We start from the raw sequence: 14,556 nt of genomic DNA on the forward strand, positions 1-14,556 counted from the left end.
CTCAGGCTTCACTATCGTCGACTTCTTATCTATCTGCGTCATTGCTCGACAAGAGGCTGGTGGCAAGAGAGACGGATGGGTCATCTCCCGATCATGCGACATTCACAAGAACGCAGCAGCTGCCAAAGTCGTTGCGAACAGAGACCTGGCATGGTACACTGTCACCAGTGATGGCCGTTCCTACCAGCACTGTTGCCAAACGGAGTGCCAAGGCCCTTACTACGCCCATCAGCCTACCAGAAACTGGGACTACACTCGGCTTTCAATCATCCAACAGTCGTACGCCAAGGATGTCGTCAATCTTCAAGAGCAGCTGGTCAAGTTCAAGAGAACATCTGCTAAGAGAAAGAGGTCCATCGATGAAGGAGACGACCCCGAGAACTTGCCGGTCGTCAAGGCGCTCCGAAAATCGATCGAGACTCTGGAGCGGAAGAAGGCGAAGTACAGGAGTGGCAAGGTGGCAGCCGATACCACGATGAAGGAAGCCGAGTCAAAGTTCAAGAATGCAGAGTCTAAGGCTAAAGAAGCAGACACCAAAATTTCCGAATTGCAAGACGAAATGGAGTTGGTCAAACGCACCTTGGAAATCAAGAAGACTCATTTGAAGCAGATGAAGTCGGATATGCGTCGCGAGATCGAAACTAGAGAGCAAACCATCGCCGACATGAAAGAGCAAATTGAGGAAAGACATACAATGAGAAACACTAGGGACAACGAAGACGCTGCCTCGAAGAACGAAGTCCATCGAGACCCTCTTATGGGCATGACGGCGACCGAAGTCAAGGCCGAGAACGCCATCCTCCAACAGGTCATCAAGTCTCAAAAGTCTGAGATTCAACGTCTAGGGTCCGAGGCAAAGAAGAGAGAGGATGTGCTTGGTGAAGTTCAAGAGTTGCGCCGAAAGGTTTCTGATCAGGAGCATAGACTTGTGGAGAGACGCCATGAAGTGGCTCAACTCCAAGCTGCCATTAAGCGCCGAAAACGCAATCTGGACCAGGATGGATCGCCCATGCAAAGAGCAGGGAACCACGATCAAGGAGGTGCACATCATTATCGTTTGCCTGTGAGACTTTCGCCTGCTGCGATTCAGAGTCATATGAGTGGAATGCCATCCGCAAACGTGAACAATGCACACACCTCTTTTGGAGGAGCTCAGCCATCTTCCTCAGAGAACCAGAACGCTGGTTATTACGCAAATGGACACGTCCATGGCAGGGGCATTCAACACATCAAGCGAGAGCATTGAAGATCTTGACTTGCATCGGCACTAAGAGATGTAAGATATCGAGCAGCATGACCAACAGCTCAACTGAGTAGCTAATGTGGAAGAATAGATGAAGCAAATTGTTCGCTCTATCAGGAGCTAGGCAAATCGATCTATGATCTTACGTCTCGAGTCGTTTACAAAAGTGCCACGTCATATTGGGCACAAGCTGTTGGAGACATGGGATCGAGATGACAAAGAAGAGATGTGTCACCAGAAGTTTGCTTATCCAGAACAGAGGCATGCTTGGACGGAGAAGCTCGGCCTTTAGTGGTAGGAACGTTTGGAAGAGGCTTGGGCCTAGGTCCCGGCATGGGCTTTGAACTGCAATCCTTGGAGGGAGGATAAGGTACCAGAGTGTTTTCCTGGATCGAGGATCTGTTTGGCAGGGGCTTTACCTTGCAGAATCCGGGAGGCTTTGCATGATGATTCAAAATTGGTACAAGTGTAGATAGACTCATGAGACAATTCTCTCACTTACATGCAGAATCTCCCAGTGCTCCCGCCCCATCGCCAGATGAGTGAAGTCACACCAAGCTACCAGAAGTCAAACCGTAGAAGTCGTGAATATTGAGCCGAGACCTATTACTCTACACCCCCAAACGCCATCCAACCATGCACCCAAGCAATGCAAAAGACCCTTATAAAACACTTCCCAACATCAATCTAAACTGAAGCCTCAACCCTTTGCGGTCCCTCCTCCTTCTCCGCCTTGCTTTCCGACACCTTCATCCCCTCCATCCCCGCCGAGATCCCGGTAAACGGGCACACCCCACCACTGCCAGGACTATTCGGCCTCCTCGTAGGTAACCTACTCGGCGACTTCGGCCCATTCCCACCAGGCACCCCATTAACAGCAGTCTCCTCATCACTCTCGCTCTCCAAAATCTTCTTCCCATGAAGGTACCCTTCCTCTTCAATCTCGAGCCCGTCCCCATCCTCGTCGCCGTCGCGCTGGAACTCTGCGCCGTCTTTGCAGTGCCACTTCGCCATGAGGTCATTTTGGATCCAGATGACTTTTCCGAGGGCTTTAACAAGGGCGATCTTCTTTTGCATCACCATGCGCGGGTGGGAGAGGATGGCTTCGGTCATGATGTCTTGGATGAAGGAGAGGCAGGCGCCGAGGTGGATGTATTCTACGTTGAGGGGGTGTTTGCGGCCCAGGCCTACGTGCATCATTCTGTTGTGCTGTTAGTTGTCGGCTGTCTCTTGCCAACGGCGCATCAAAGTCTACGGGTATAGAGGTAGACTGGAGGGGACAGAATTACATACCCAACCTTGTCGAGATACTCCCAAAACTCCATCTTGCTCGGATCAGAGCACAGCTTCGCCAGATACGCCCTGAGAAACATCTTGCGGTGCAGAATCTGCGGCGAGTTGTCGTCGGGGACCTCGTCCATGGGGCCCTCGAAGGAGGTGGAGCGGGTGGTGAAGGCGCGGGCGGTGATGTCGTACTGCAGCAGCTTGTGGTAGACGATGTTGACGACGGCGGGGATGAGGGCCTTGACGTATTTTGCGCCGTGGATGAGGGCCTCGATGTCTTCTGTAAGTGGGGGTTGGTTAGCGTGTGCGTCTTGGAGTTGGTTGTGATAGTTTGACTGTGGAAGTCGATCACAGGGAAAGAGAGACGTACTGCTGCTGAAATCGAGAAAGCTGTGGAGGTAGCGGATGCGGGCCTCGAGGTCTGTGTAGAGTTCCTCGCGGTCGACGTGATTCATGTGCCTCATGAGACCCATCTTGGCGGTTTCTTCGCTTTGGCGGGGACGAGACTTGTGGTGTTCCCTGTTGTGGTGTCTGAAGCCTGCTGATGCTAGTTGAAAACCTCGTAAGTATCGATAGAAACCCCTTTCGCTGAAACCAAATGGAAGTTCAAGTTGGTAATCGTCGTCTTGTCGATTTGGTAATACTCGAATCGTGAATGGTCCTTCTCAAACGTCCCTCTTCGCCATCTCCAAATGCGTCGGGAAAAGGGGACCCCGCGATATTTGAATGAGAAGAAAGGGTCCCATCCAAACGGCCGGCCATTAAGGGGACGGCATATCATCGCAAGATCCCAACCTTTCCCTCTGCGTCATCATGCGCCGAGAAGAACTCAATGAGCTGATCCCTCATAGACTTGCAAAGTTGCGTGGTGCAGTCCCTATCGTCGGGCAGAGGGTCACCGGCCGATGGTGGTCTGATGTTCTGGTTCGTGCCAAAGTCGCACCACTTTCTGGTCTACCCTGACGGGTGCTGACCAGGGTGAGCTATAGCTACCTAGGCAGAGCACCGCAGAGCCAGGCTGGCGGGCGGGATCCACCGCGGGTAAATTTAGCGGGGTGAATGTGTAGGGCGATCCGCCGCAGGACGCCGGTGAGACCGTGTGATTCTTCAGTTCTTGGGAATTCTGAGGCTGGCAAGCTGCCCCGGCGGGACCGAGAACTCCTGCACTGCAAGGGTCCGCCGCTCTTGTTTTCGCATCGACTGATTCTTGTCGTGTTGGTCAGATGGGAGAATCTGGGCCTGCTGCGGTTGGTCGGGACTGGGACGCGCGAGTGGATCATTCTGCTAAGTTTGATGGTTAGGAAGTCAGGTTGGACTGGGCCCTGGATTGTTTTCTGGGGAAATTGGAACGAAAGATTACCGGTGACATGCGCGTTTCCCTTCATTCCGAGATCGCCCTTGCACCTGTCAACTCTACAGCCCGTGATGGCAGGTCTCTCATCCAAGGTTCAAGAGAATAAGCAACGCGATTTGTGGTAGTCATTGCTCAAGTTCAATGGCTATTGTGGTTTGCCACTGTTTTCAATAAGGACGGAAGACCTCGAACAGATCATTCTCTCTCCACCTAATCCCTTGTTTACCGTTCCGTTTTTGGTGTTTGTGGTGTCTCGTTTCTTTACCCAAAGTCGAGGTTGGTATCAATCTTCTTTCCGGTATTTCGTACTCATGAAACATCTCGTCCACTCCCGCGCGACATTCCAATCTCAAGCACGGCATCTCCCATCCTCCTCCAGCCTTCACTCCTTTTTCTCATCACCCTCCTTTTTCTCGCCCTTCACCTCCGTCGCACTCCCACCACCACCACTCGTCTTCCCCTTCTCCCGACCCTCCCTTTGCGCCTGCCTAGCAGCATCCGACTCCATCGTCCTCCTTGATGCCTCCCGCTCTTCAGCAGAGACGTCCTGGCTCGCGGCCTTGGCCTTGAGCATGTGTGGTGGTATGAAGCCCATGATCGGCTTCCGGGGCTTCAAGGCAGGTAGACGCGGTATGTTGATGATTGCAGTAGAAGGCGATGTTGAGAACTGGTGCTATGGTTTTTTCTCTTGGGGAGAGTATTTATGTCCTTGTGAGTTTGGGAATTTGATGCCTTCTTGATTGGAAAATGTGTAGATGAGATGTCGTTGAGAGGAGTGACTGTGTTTAGGTTGCAATTGATGATGTAATCGGACAAAGGTGACGGAAGACAATTTGGCGCGGGGCACGGTACGGCAGGAACAGAGGGGGGGTATCGTAGCTCAACATGGCAAGCGCCAGCCTGCGAGTGTCCATGCTCGTGCTTCCTCCCACGGCTACTTGCTCTTGAGGTACCAGCCAAAAAAAGGCTGTGGAAGAGAATTTGCGAATGTTGTGATACTGCCGTGTGATACCCGCCAGTACGTTCATTGCAAGCATGCATGATGTGTAACCTGTAAGTAAAGCCATGCTGTGCATACCTATACGCAGGATGCTGATCTACCTTAGCCACCAGAGCTTACCTGCTTGGAGATCTGCCTACGCGCGTGGGCTAAACTCAAGCTCCCGGCGTGAGCGTTGCATGGGACCCATTTCATGGTCCCAATGTCTGGCCTCTAGAGGTCCTCCACGTTGGCGTGAGTTGATGGAACCGTTCGCCCTGAAACGGACTGCAAAGAAAGGCTCTGAAGAAACTGGACATGCATACTCAAGTAGTCAAAATCGTCGTCACATTGCTGCCCTGACTGACCGTCTCATCTAGGTATTTACCATAGTCCCTCACACAAGGAACCCATCTACCCGCGTCACCAGACGCAAAATCAAAGTAACCTCCCAAAGCTACGCTTACCAAGCAACACCTCAAGCCTCAACAGAAATAGTCCCATCCGTCCCAGGCCTAGGCGCGCCCGTTGACGACTTCCCCATGAACCCGCCCGAAACGAGATTCAGAGCCTTGGAGAACGGATCTCCGCCCGCCTTGGTCGCCGCCGGCAACCCGGCCTTGTCAAACGCCTGCTCAAAGTCCCTCTTGATGTCTTCGAATCCTTCGATACCGACCGACACGCGGATGAGGTCCGGGGTGACGCCGCCTTTGATCTTCTCCTCGTCGGGGAGCTGCTGGTGCGTCGTCACCCAGGGGTGGATAATGAGCGTCTTTGCGTCGCCCACGTTGGCCAGGTGCGAGCAGAGCTTGAGGTTGTCGACGACGGAGCGGACTTGTTCGATGTTTCCGGCCTGGATTCGGGACGGTTAGCGACTACACTTTAGCTGGGACTGTGCTTTGTGGTCAACTTACAACGCCGAAGGTCAAGACACCACCCGCGCCGTTGGTAAACACCCTCTTGGTGTACTCGTAGTCCGGGTGCGACTTGAGGCCAGGGTACAGCACCCAGTTGACGCTGGGGTGTGCTTCGAGCCACTCGGCCAGCTTCTGCGTGTTCTCGGCGTGCCTCTCTCCTCTCAGAGCAAGCGTCTCCAGGCCCTGGAGCAGGAGCCACGCGTTGAAGGGACTCAGGCACGGTCCCAAATCGCGCATGCTATCCATCCGCAGCTTTGCCGAGAGCGCCTTATACCCGTACGTCTCCCAGAACTTGAGACCATGGTATCCGTCCGCCGGCTCCGTGAAACCAGGAAACTTGCCGGACGCGCTCCAGTCAAAGTGGCCGCCGTCGATGACGATACCGCCCATTGAAGTGCCGTGGCCCCCGATCCACTTTGTAGCTGAGTGTGTGACAATGTCGGCGCCCTGCTTGATGGGCTGGCACAGGTACCCGCCCATACCAAAGGTGTTGTCCACAATGAGGGGGATACCGTGCTTGTGCGCCACGTCCGCAATGGCCTTGATATCCGGGACGCTGTGCTTCGGGTTGCTGATCGTCTCAATGTAGACGCATCGCGTGTTCTCGTCAATGGCGGCGTCAATGTCGGCGGGCTCGTTGCCGACGACCCACTTGACGTCGATTTTGAACTTCTTCATGTACACGCGGAACTGGTTGTACGTGCCACCGTACAGCCAGCTGGTGCTAACAAAGTTCTGGCCCGGCTCGCAGCAGTTGGTCAGGGCCATGAACTGCGCGGCGTGGCCTGACGCCGCGGCTACGGCGCCGACGCCGCCCTCGAGCATTGCCATGCGCGTCTCGAAGACGCTGTTGGTCGGGTTGCCCATGCGTGTGTAGACGTAACCATCTTTGCTCCATGCAAACTTGCTGGCGCCATCTGTACTCCGACGTCAATAGATGCATACATGTATTGCGTGACCGGTCCGAGGATGAAGCTACTGACCTGCGGCATCTGTAAAGTTGTAGGCAGCTGTTTGATACAACGGCACAGCTCGGGAGCCGTTGACTGGGTCGGGCTCTTGGCCGCCGTGAACTGCAAGCGTGGAGAAGCTTGGTTCCCTAGTTGGCCAATGTTGTTAGCTTCAAGTAGCAGTGTGTATCAAGGCAAAGGCCGAACGGGCTTCTCACCAGTCCACGTTGCTAAGAGATCCGGACACAGGCATCTTGAAGATGATAAAAATATGTTTTGAGAGGGGTGGTAGTCTAATAGTTCGTTCCGGTTCCTGAGCCAACTCCAATTCTCTGTTGAAAGCTTTGGCTCCAACTTTTTGTCGTCCCATCATGGCAAATGACAAAATCTTAAATGTTTCCTCAACGCCCTTGGAGCAAATGCATCACTTCGTTTCAGTCGTTCGATACCCCTCAGATGGGCGCACAGATTGCGGCTTGTTGCATGTCGGAGCTGTCTCGATCTCCGGTCTTTGCTGATAAGTGAGCAAACCCCGCAAAACACCCCTCCCCCCTTTTTTTCCCAGACGTTCCCGAGACTCCACCTAGAGGCCGTGTTCAGATCCCATATCGGGATGTCGTCAGATGCCGTTAGAAACAAAATAATGCGGGCGCCCGGCGAGATGCGAGGCACTTGGCAGTCTGCAGATAGACTGGAGATAAACTGGAGGCGAAATGCCGATCGGGCCATTACTGGACCGGTCCGTCAAACATCATGGTGGGTTCGATGACACTCCGAATTTGGTCTGCGGCATGACGTTAGCAACAACGAAAAAAGCAATGGGCCAAATGACCAGGGGCAAGCCAAGTCTGGAAAGTTTGGGGGGTTTTCTTACCGCGCATCCCACCGAGCGCTTCAAACGCCGTGGCATAATTTTCCAGTGTCGCCGAGATAGAGGCCAACCCCGTCTGCAGTCGCATCAAGAGGCTTTCCACCATCGGAGTGGCTAGTGCGTTCTCCGGGTACATCGCCTTGGTCTTGTGATTGACCATAAGCAACGCGTACGCGCATTGCATAGCACAGCAAGCAAACGAGGGCATTGTCCTCGGACATACGATTGTCGATGTGGGCGCCAGATAGCAGGGGGCGGGGCATAGTTGACCGAAGGGATTAGGATACGGCAGGTCATCAAAGGATTGTGAGATGTTGATAGCCGCTTTGAGGCAGATCTTGGCCGACTGGTGACTGCTAAAGGGGAACGTCGCTGGCGATTGGCTGCTAGGCGAATGTTCCGAGTGAGGAGACTTCTTTCCAGGTGGCGTAGTTGATCCGTTTGATATGGCCACTGGTGGTGATGGCAAGCTCATCATGGAGCTGCATGAACATGACGGCCAGCTCCGTGGCTCCATGTTGGCATCGTTGTCGGCTTTGGACTTGAGATCGCAGTACTTGCCGGAAAAGACGGGCATGTCAAAGAAAGCGCAGTATCGGTGGAGTTTGATTCGTGCGCTGTTGGCCGTCAGCAATTGCACCTGATCTGGAAGGAGATGCAGATTCTTACCTGTTGAGTTTGATCCGAGCCATGCAGCGGAGGGAGCGGGACAAGACCTCCTCCGTAGGATCCAGTGGGGTCGTTGTCGTTGACTGAAGGATCCAAGAGTCGGCCATGGTGTTGAGGGGTTCGAGGTATGCCTCCATTTCCTTCATGCGCGCGTAGATTCGTGCCATGTCACCGCCGGACTTGACAGTCTTGTTGAGCTCGATGACGAATTGGGTTGCTGACAGGATCGCTTGCTGTGCCTGGATATAGACGGCAAAAGCCTAGAAAATGGTCAGCATTTATCGTAGTCAATTCGTCATGATACATACCTCAGGATCCGACTGTACCACGGGGTATTTGGCAGTGTAGCTAGGGGTGAACACTGAGAACGTTGGTTCCTAGATGGCATGTGAATATTTGCTCCTAGCGGGTGACTACGAGGACATACCGAGTTGCTGACAATTGATCCTTGACAAACGCAAATGTACTGTTTTCATCGTCAGCGAGCTGTGTTGTGAAGCAGGGCAAGAGGAACGCACCGTCATCCACCAAACCCTCCGCCTCGCTTCTGAGAATGCATCTTCTTCGGCGCAAGTGTGGATGGACAAAGACATCGCAGCAACGAGGGCTTGACCTGCTCGCGCCTGCATCTTCTTCAGATTGCCCCGTTGCGCATACTCATACACACTAAGGATATCCAAAGCGATTACACTTTCCAGCTCGATAGGCACGCCTGGGTGGAATGGCTGCCTGGGGAAGTCGTCTGGAGATTCATTGAGTGCCTTGGGCGGCTCAATGGACGAATCCGGAATTTCCGATTCAATCTCGATGCTCTCGATGGCGCATTGTGCTAGGTATTGCGCATACCTCCGGCGGAAAACTACCGACTCCTTGTTGAGATGGTTGGCATCGTTGTGATACGGAATCAACCCAAGGATCGCAGAGATAGCCAGACTGATGGGCGTCGACGGCTGATATTCGTCTGCGAAGCCTTCCGTGTCGTTTTGGAAATGCGGAACAGCTTGATCCATAGGCAGGCCTGAAGGCGCAGGAAGAATAGGGAAGAAGGGGTGGATGAAGATGTAGTACGCATCGAGGCTATTTGATGGTCAGCTCTGGTATTCTCTTGGAGGAGTAAGGAAAATCGGCTTCGCTTACATGGCTTGGTCACTCTTATACGTTCTGGCGACTGGGATTTGAGGCGTTGGGAAGCTAAATGAGTGTTCGGATGCGCTTTCGCCGCTGGTACTGCCAGGGACGCCCGACATGAAGAGAGTATCGAAGATGAAGTCGCTGTCTTGGAAGAAGTCTTGCAACTGCTTCAAGCCCGCGCCAGGGTCGATGTAATTTTGAACAGAGATGGCTGTAGCATCGGTCAAGAGCTGCTCGGACGAGGATCCCAAGCGCAAAGACTCACGATCTTGATGAGCGACCTCGTCTGGAGGCATCTCGCCATTGAACGCCTGAACCTGCCGGGCCAGCTCTTCAGCCGGCCGCGGCTTTCGCCTCACGCGGGCGCCGCCTCTTCTGCTGGGCTTAAAGACGCAATCGCGCCCTCTACTTTTACACTACATCATGTCAGTCGCCCTTTTCATACATGACTGGAGCAATGGGTCGAGCCGGGGATATAAACTTACACTAGCACATGGGCTTGCTCCATCGCATCGTGTACGGGAAGCTCGACTATATATTCATGAGCCACAGATCCGGGATATGTATGCCTTGGTCACAGTAGCGATCGTGTCTTGGGCGACGACTTTGACCATACTCCCTCTCGATGACTAGTAGATGAGAAGACTTACCAGGCGAGACAGGCAATCTTGACCGGGGGCGTAGCAAACTTCTTCTTCGCTGCGGAAGCCGGGCCAGGAGGTGCAATGGCTTCTGTCATTGTGCTCATGACCGAATGTGATGATAAGGATATACCGACGGGATCAAGTGAGGTCAACTGCGTTGGTCAGAGAGAGACGGATGGCTATGGGGGGCAAAATTGGGCGAGATGAGAATCCTTCCGGGCGGATCGGGGATTGTCACACGGAGCGGGGGCGGAGTCGTCCGGGCTTGGGGCCTTGTTTGCGCAATCCACGGGTTAATAAGGTGTCTGGACTCGAGACGGTGCGCGGAAACGTCGGTATCGCGGGATTGGGTACGTAATAAGATGAAATGGCAGCGACACGGGGGGCAGCGCTGGGTGAGTCGAGGTGTGGATGACTGGATGTCTGCCACGGCCGGGCCGGAGAGTGAAATGGAGCGTCGAGGGTGTTGATGGTTGGACGGCAAAACCGGAGGGAGAAGAATAGGCGACAGGTGGGAAGGTTGTCGCGGCCGGTGTCGCCAGCTGGTCAGGTGCGATTGCAGTCGTAGTTTCCTTTGCCGTTTGGTGATACCCAAAACCTCAGGTACGATGTGCCGGAGGCAGGCAGGTGCTGGGCTGCTAATGCAGGCAGGAGCTCAGGTGTAGGCAGGTGAAGATGCAGTTCGGCTTGGGTGCGGTGCAAGCGTAGGCAGGAGCGGTTGCTGTTTCCGTTGCTTCGTGCCTTTCTTTCTCAGGTCGGCGACAGAGGGGCAAAATGCGGCGACCGGGTGGGATTTGTAAGGAGAAGGCACGACGGGCAGCAGTTTGACTGGACAGGGAAGGGTGGGGAAAGGCGACCTGCGGATCGTTCGATCGTGACAGGGCTAGGACGGCACGCTGCGACTTTCAATTCTCAAAAGACCAGGCAAAGAGGCAGGGCTGTCAGGGATCATTGGGATTTTGCATGTACTTTTTCTGTTTTGGTCCCTCTCTCGTTCGCTTCTGCCTTTCCCTCTGTATCCTTTGGAGTTCTTTCCTCCCCTCCTTCCTCTCTCTCGGGAGTTGAGATGGAGAAGGTGCGTGGGTTTGACTGTCCCGGGGTGAAGGACATGGTGGAGAAGGCAGTGGAGAGGATCCCTGAATAGACGACAGAGTTGGCCAATCGCATTGGTAGGAAGCACTAAACTCGTGATATACGTACCGAGACCTTGGCCCAATGAGAAAAACTTGCGCACAGTGTTGCAGCTGGCTGGGCCGGTCTTTGAACAGGGGTTGCGCACAGCAAACTTTCCCAAGTCGCACAGTACCATGTACCTCTTCTCTGTACCTCACGTCTCTGACACTCTCTCAGAGAAGGTGCCGTGGGTGTGTCGATGCTCATTGCTCTTGCCTTCCCAAGCAGCCAAACCCCCCCGTTCCTGACTTGACCTGACACAACCACACAACCCGACCGTCGCTCGCATGCCAAAGTAGCATTCACGCACGGAAGGTACCTACCTCGCCTCCTTAGGTGCATGGAACCTGCCGTTCCTTCCTGCTGCGGTCTCGCCGTCTGCTCGCCGTTGGCGCCGCGTGCCTCACACCCGACTTCAGAGCCCGAGCACACACGACTTTTTTGACGTCAATTCCGCCTTTCTACATCCACTCCGCAGCTCTTCTGTGTGTCCCCATCAAATGTCCGGATGGTCGCCTTTCCTTGTTCTAGAACTCCAAGCGGTTCCATTGTCGAAACAAATTCTAGCATGACTAGCAACCACAATTATGCCAGCTATGTCACTGCCAGTTGTGCTAGCAGCAGCGCAAGATTCCTTTGGACCACAACTTTGAACGTCTCAACATCACGATTCATTCTCCCTTCTCTCTTACTCGACCAAGAACAGAATTGATTAGTAGCTCTTTGTCAGCATCTAAGCTTCGAATTAGACTTCTCTCTTTTCTGCGTCGTCCACTCAGTAGGGAGCTCCTCCTGCCCAAGCCAGTGTGTTCGTTCCAATCAGGATGCCATCTCATCTTCAAGTATCCGATGCATCCAAGATCAAACGTTCAGCCTATCAACGCTGACAAGCCGTTTCTACCCAGCAAGGCTCTACTGTCGACTGTGTACAACATAATGAGCCGAGACCATTTTGGCCACACAAGAACGGGTGGCACGCCTCTGTGTCAAACATCGTTAGACCAACATGCTCGCTTGGACATCTAGAAAAGCTTCTCGATCTTTGGTGCGACCAGCCAATATGTCCATCTCGCCTCAAGCCTGGCTGGCATTCCTGACCCTGCAGCCGAGCAACCTCCAACACCCAAGCTCCGAGTCAGGTCCCATAAATCGCGAGCGCACAACATCCTGGTCACTCCGCACCGCACCCCGCCTGCCGTTCACACCCCCACGCCGCCGTTGCCCACAAACATGCTCAATACGCACGGGACATCAGCTGGTGAATACGACGTTGTCGGCCGGCTTGGTGTTGACCGTCAACGAACTGAGACGACTTGTCAGCTTCGGATCGGCGCACATCACATCCAGGGATATCTGGCTTATCACTTGTCAATGTCTTAAAAGGAACCACTTACAAGATGTCGGGCCGTGAGTAGCTGCCGATGGGGTCAAAGTCCAGCTGCAAGGCGCCGTTAGTTCAGAATCTATTTCATGACTAGCGGATGCCCGCAGCCTGTGCCGGGGAACTTACCTTGGACTCCGTGATGTCTGCCATTCGGAGGCTGGCATAGACGATCTCTTCCTTGTCCCACGCCGGCTCGGCAAGAAAAGTGCCCAGCGGCCCGACGATGCATGAGCCACCGTGGTTGAGAATATCGTCCGCCTCCCATTGTGCTCCGTCCGGCCTCCGATCGTGGTGTTCGGCCGTAAAAGGCGGGTAGTCAGGCGGGAAGTCCGACACCTTGCAAAACGAGTTGACAGACACTACAAAGCAACGCCCTTCCTTCGCAATATGCTGCATCGATGCTGTCCAGGTGGCCAAATCATCGGCGTGGGGTGCCACGTAAATCCTATCGAGTGTGGGTTGTCGACGTCAGCAAGTTTTCTCCCCTTTGACACCGGAACAGATCAACGTACTCGATGCCTTGCTGGTACATTGCCATGCGAGCCGCCGGCATATAATTCTCCCAGCTGCGTTTTGATCAGCATGTTTTTCCACAAATACACATGCAGACGGGAGCAGCCAACCATATCAAGCTTCCGACTCTGCCAACATCCGTTGGCTTGACTAACAGGCCATCTCCGGCGCCTCGACCCCAAACAAGCCTCTCAGCGGCCGTGGGAATCAGCTTATGCTTGTTAGTCTCGAACCCGAGTTGATGGATTAGTTGTATCACCTTGCGATGCTTATACACTAGCTTGCCCTCCCGGTCGAGAAGCAAAGCAGTGCAGTACAGCGTACCGCCTGCCTTTTCAATAATTCCCACATGAAGGAGGATGTTGTTTGCCTTGGCTATTTCGCAAAGCCTATCGAAGGCGGGAGAGGGAACTTCGACGGCCGAATCAACGTACTTGGCATACCACTCGCGTCCTAGGATTCAGGAATTAGCGGCGCCCTCTACCTTTCTAGGTAGGTGTCCAGAAGTCTACCTCGCGGCTCTCGGGCACCAATTGTTGCGTCAAACGCGTATCTCCATGGATAAGCAGACAAGAACCCTTCACTGCAAGCTTTTAGCGGTATCTTCCGGAACCAACAGCATTGTGCACTTACGGGAATACAACTAAATCTGCACCGGCCTGGGCAGCTTCTTCCGTAAGCTTACTCAGCTTCTGCAGACTCTTCTCCAGATCAAAGGAAACAGGTGCGGCCTGGACAGCCGCAACCTTGACAATAGGACGAGTGGATACCATTTTCGATCACGTACAGCTTGACAATTCTGGCAGGTCCAGGGATTGGCAACTAAGGTGCCACTGTGCCAACAGTTATGGCTTTCAAGGACCTCCCTCTACGTGACCCATCGTGACTCACGTCACAACAGGGCGTCATTGTTACTGGATGGCCTTACTATCGTTCGAGATCGTCGATTTTGCCGTATGCATCCGGGATAATCCGGAAAAGAGGCGACATTGATAAACGGAGTTTGGATCGTCGGGATTATGGCTCAAATCCCGGAACGTATTCAAATCCCGGCTCGTGGAGGTTGAGATGGTGATCCGCCAACGAAGTCTTCATCGATAGATGATAGGGGTATGCGAAATAACGAAGCAGGCAGCTCTTGGTATCAAGGGATGAAAGTCCGAGACTGTGCCGTGGGGAAGGGTTGGCGGGGGTTGCTGAGGCTTCCTCTGGCTGGCTGACGGCACTTGCTCGCAGTGAGAGCCAGCAACTGTCTGGAAATTCAGCGTCTTAAACTTGCAAAGAACAATAAGACATCTGCATTTAGTTCCGTAAAAGTTGCAGCTATTTGGAAGCAAGTTTGTCCGGTCAAATTTGAAGAATAAATCTCTGTCATTGAACTCGACTCCGTGCCGTGTGCAATACCTAGACTATCGCCACCACACTATCCACGTAACGGCGACTT

At 53.7% G+C, this 14,556-nt stretch overlaps 4 protein-coding genes across 4 annotated transcripts; all 4 read right to left on the reverse strand.

Annotated features, from left to right (window-relative positions):
* Positions 1-1,930: 1,930 nt before the first annotated feature.
* On the reverse strand, positions 1,931-3,000 carry BDZ83DRAFT_719939 (Protoglobin-domain-containing protein; the record flags this gene model as incomplete). Its single annotated transcript, XM_060512228.1, has 3 exons — positions 1,931-2,444; positions 2,537-2,807; positions 2,898-3,000. The coding sequence occupies 3 exons, from the start codon at positions 2,998-3,000 to the stop codon at positions 1,931-1,933; spliced, it is 888 nt and encodes a 295-aa protein (XP_060364422.1).
* Positions 3,001-5,338: 2,338 nt separating this feature from the next.
* BDZ83DRAFT_719940 (O-acetylhomoserine aminocarboxypropyltransferase/cysteine synthase) lies at positions 5,339-6,980 on the reverse strand (the record flags this gene model as incomplete). Its single annotated transcript, XM_060512229.1, has 4 exons — positions 5,339-5,713; positions 5,775-6,694; positions 6,761-6,876; positions 6,946-6,980. The coding sequence occupies 4 exons, from the start codon at positions 6,978-6,980 to the stop codon at positions 5,339-5,341; spliced, it is 1,446 nt and encodes a 481-aa protein (XP_060364423.1).
* Positions 6,981-7,277: 297 nt separating this feature from the next.
* BDZ83DRAFT_352182 (uncharacterized protein) lies at positions 7,278-10,535 on the reverse strand. Its single transcript, XM_060502536.1, has 9 exons — positions 10,049-10,535; positions 9,884-9,929; positions 9,405-9,814; positions 8,786-9,344; positions 8,695-8,733; positions 8,576-8,644; positions 8,268-8,527; positions 7,602-8,215; positions 7,278-7,511 (listed from the first exon to the last, which is right to left on the reverse strand). The coding sequence occupies exons 1-9, from the start codon at positions 10,144-10,146 to the stop codon at positions 7,456-7,458; spliced, it is 2,151 nt and encodes a 716-aa protein (XP_060364424.1). The 5' UTR covers positions 10,147-10,535; the 3' UTR covers positions 7,278-7,455.
* A 1,931-nt stretch (positions 10,536-12,466) lies between these two features.
* BDZ83DRAFT_578760 (carbon-nitrogen hydrolase) lies at positions 12,467-13,885 on the reverse strand (the record flags this gene model as incomplete). The annotated part of the gene is made up of 8 exons (XM_060505163.1): positions 12,467-12,518; positions 12,610-12,653; positions 12,726-13,044; positions 13,112-13,165; positions 13,223-13,323; positions 13,372-13,565; positions 13,625-13,695; positions 13,746-13,885. 8 exons carry the CDS (start codon positions 13,883-13,885, stop codon positions 12,467-12,469), a joined length of 975 nt encoding a protein of 324 aa, XP_060364425.1.
* Positions 13,886-14,556: the final 671 nt, after the last annotated feature.

The sequence above is a fragment of the Colletotrichum acutatum genome (genome assembly GCF_030867785.1).
Source record: "Colletotrichum acutatum strain CBS 112980 chromosome Unknown BDZ83scaffold_52, whole genome shotgun sequence".
In the NCBI taxonomy this organism is placed as follows: Eukaryota; Fungi; Ascomycota; class Sordariomycetes; order Glomerellales; family Glomerellaceae; genus Colletotrichum; species Colletotrichum acutatum.

Bases quoted from the DNA above. Each gene is read 5' to 3' on its own strand.
- BDZ83DRAFT_352182 (XM_060502536.1), bottom strand. From the start codon at position 10,146: ATGAGCACAATGACAGAAGCCATTGCACCTCCTGGCCCGGCTTCCGCA. The intron at 9,345-9,404 runs GTAAGCGAAGCC...ACCATCAAATAG, and splicing joins TATAAGAGTGACCAAGCCAT to CCTCGATGCGTACTACATCT. The intron at 8,734-8,785 runs GTGCGTTCCTCT...CGATGAAAACAG, and splicing joins GGAGGGTTTGGTGGATGACG to TACATTTGCGTTTGTCAAGG.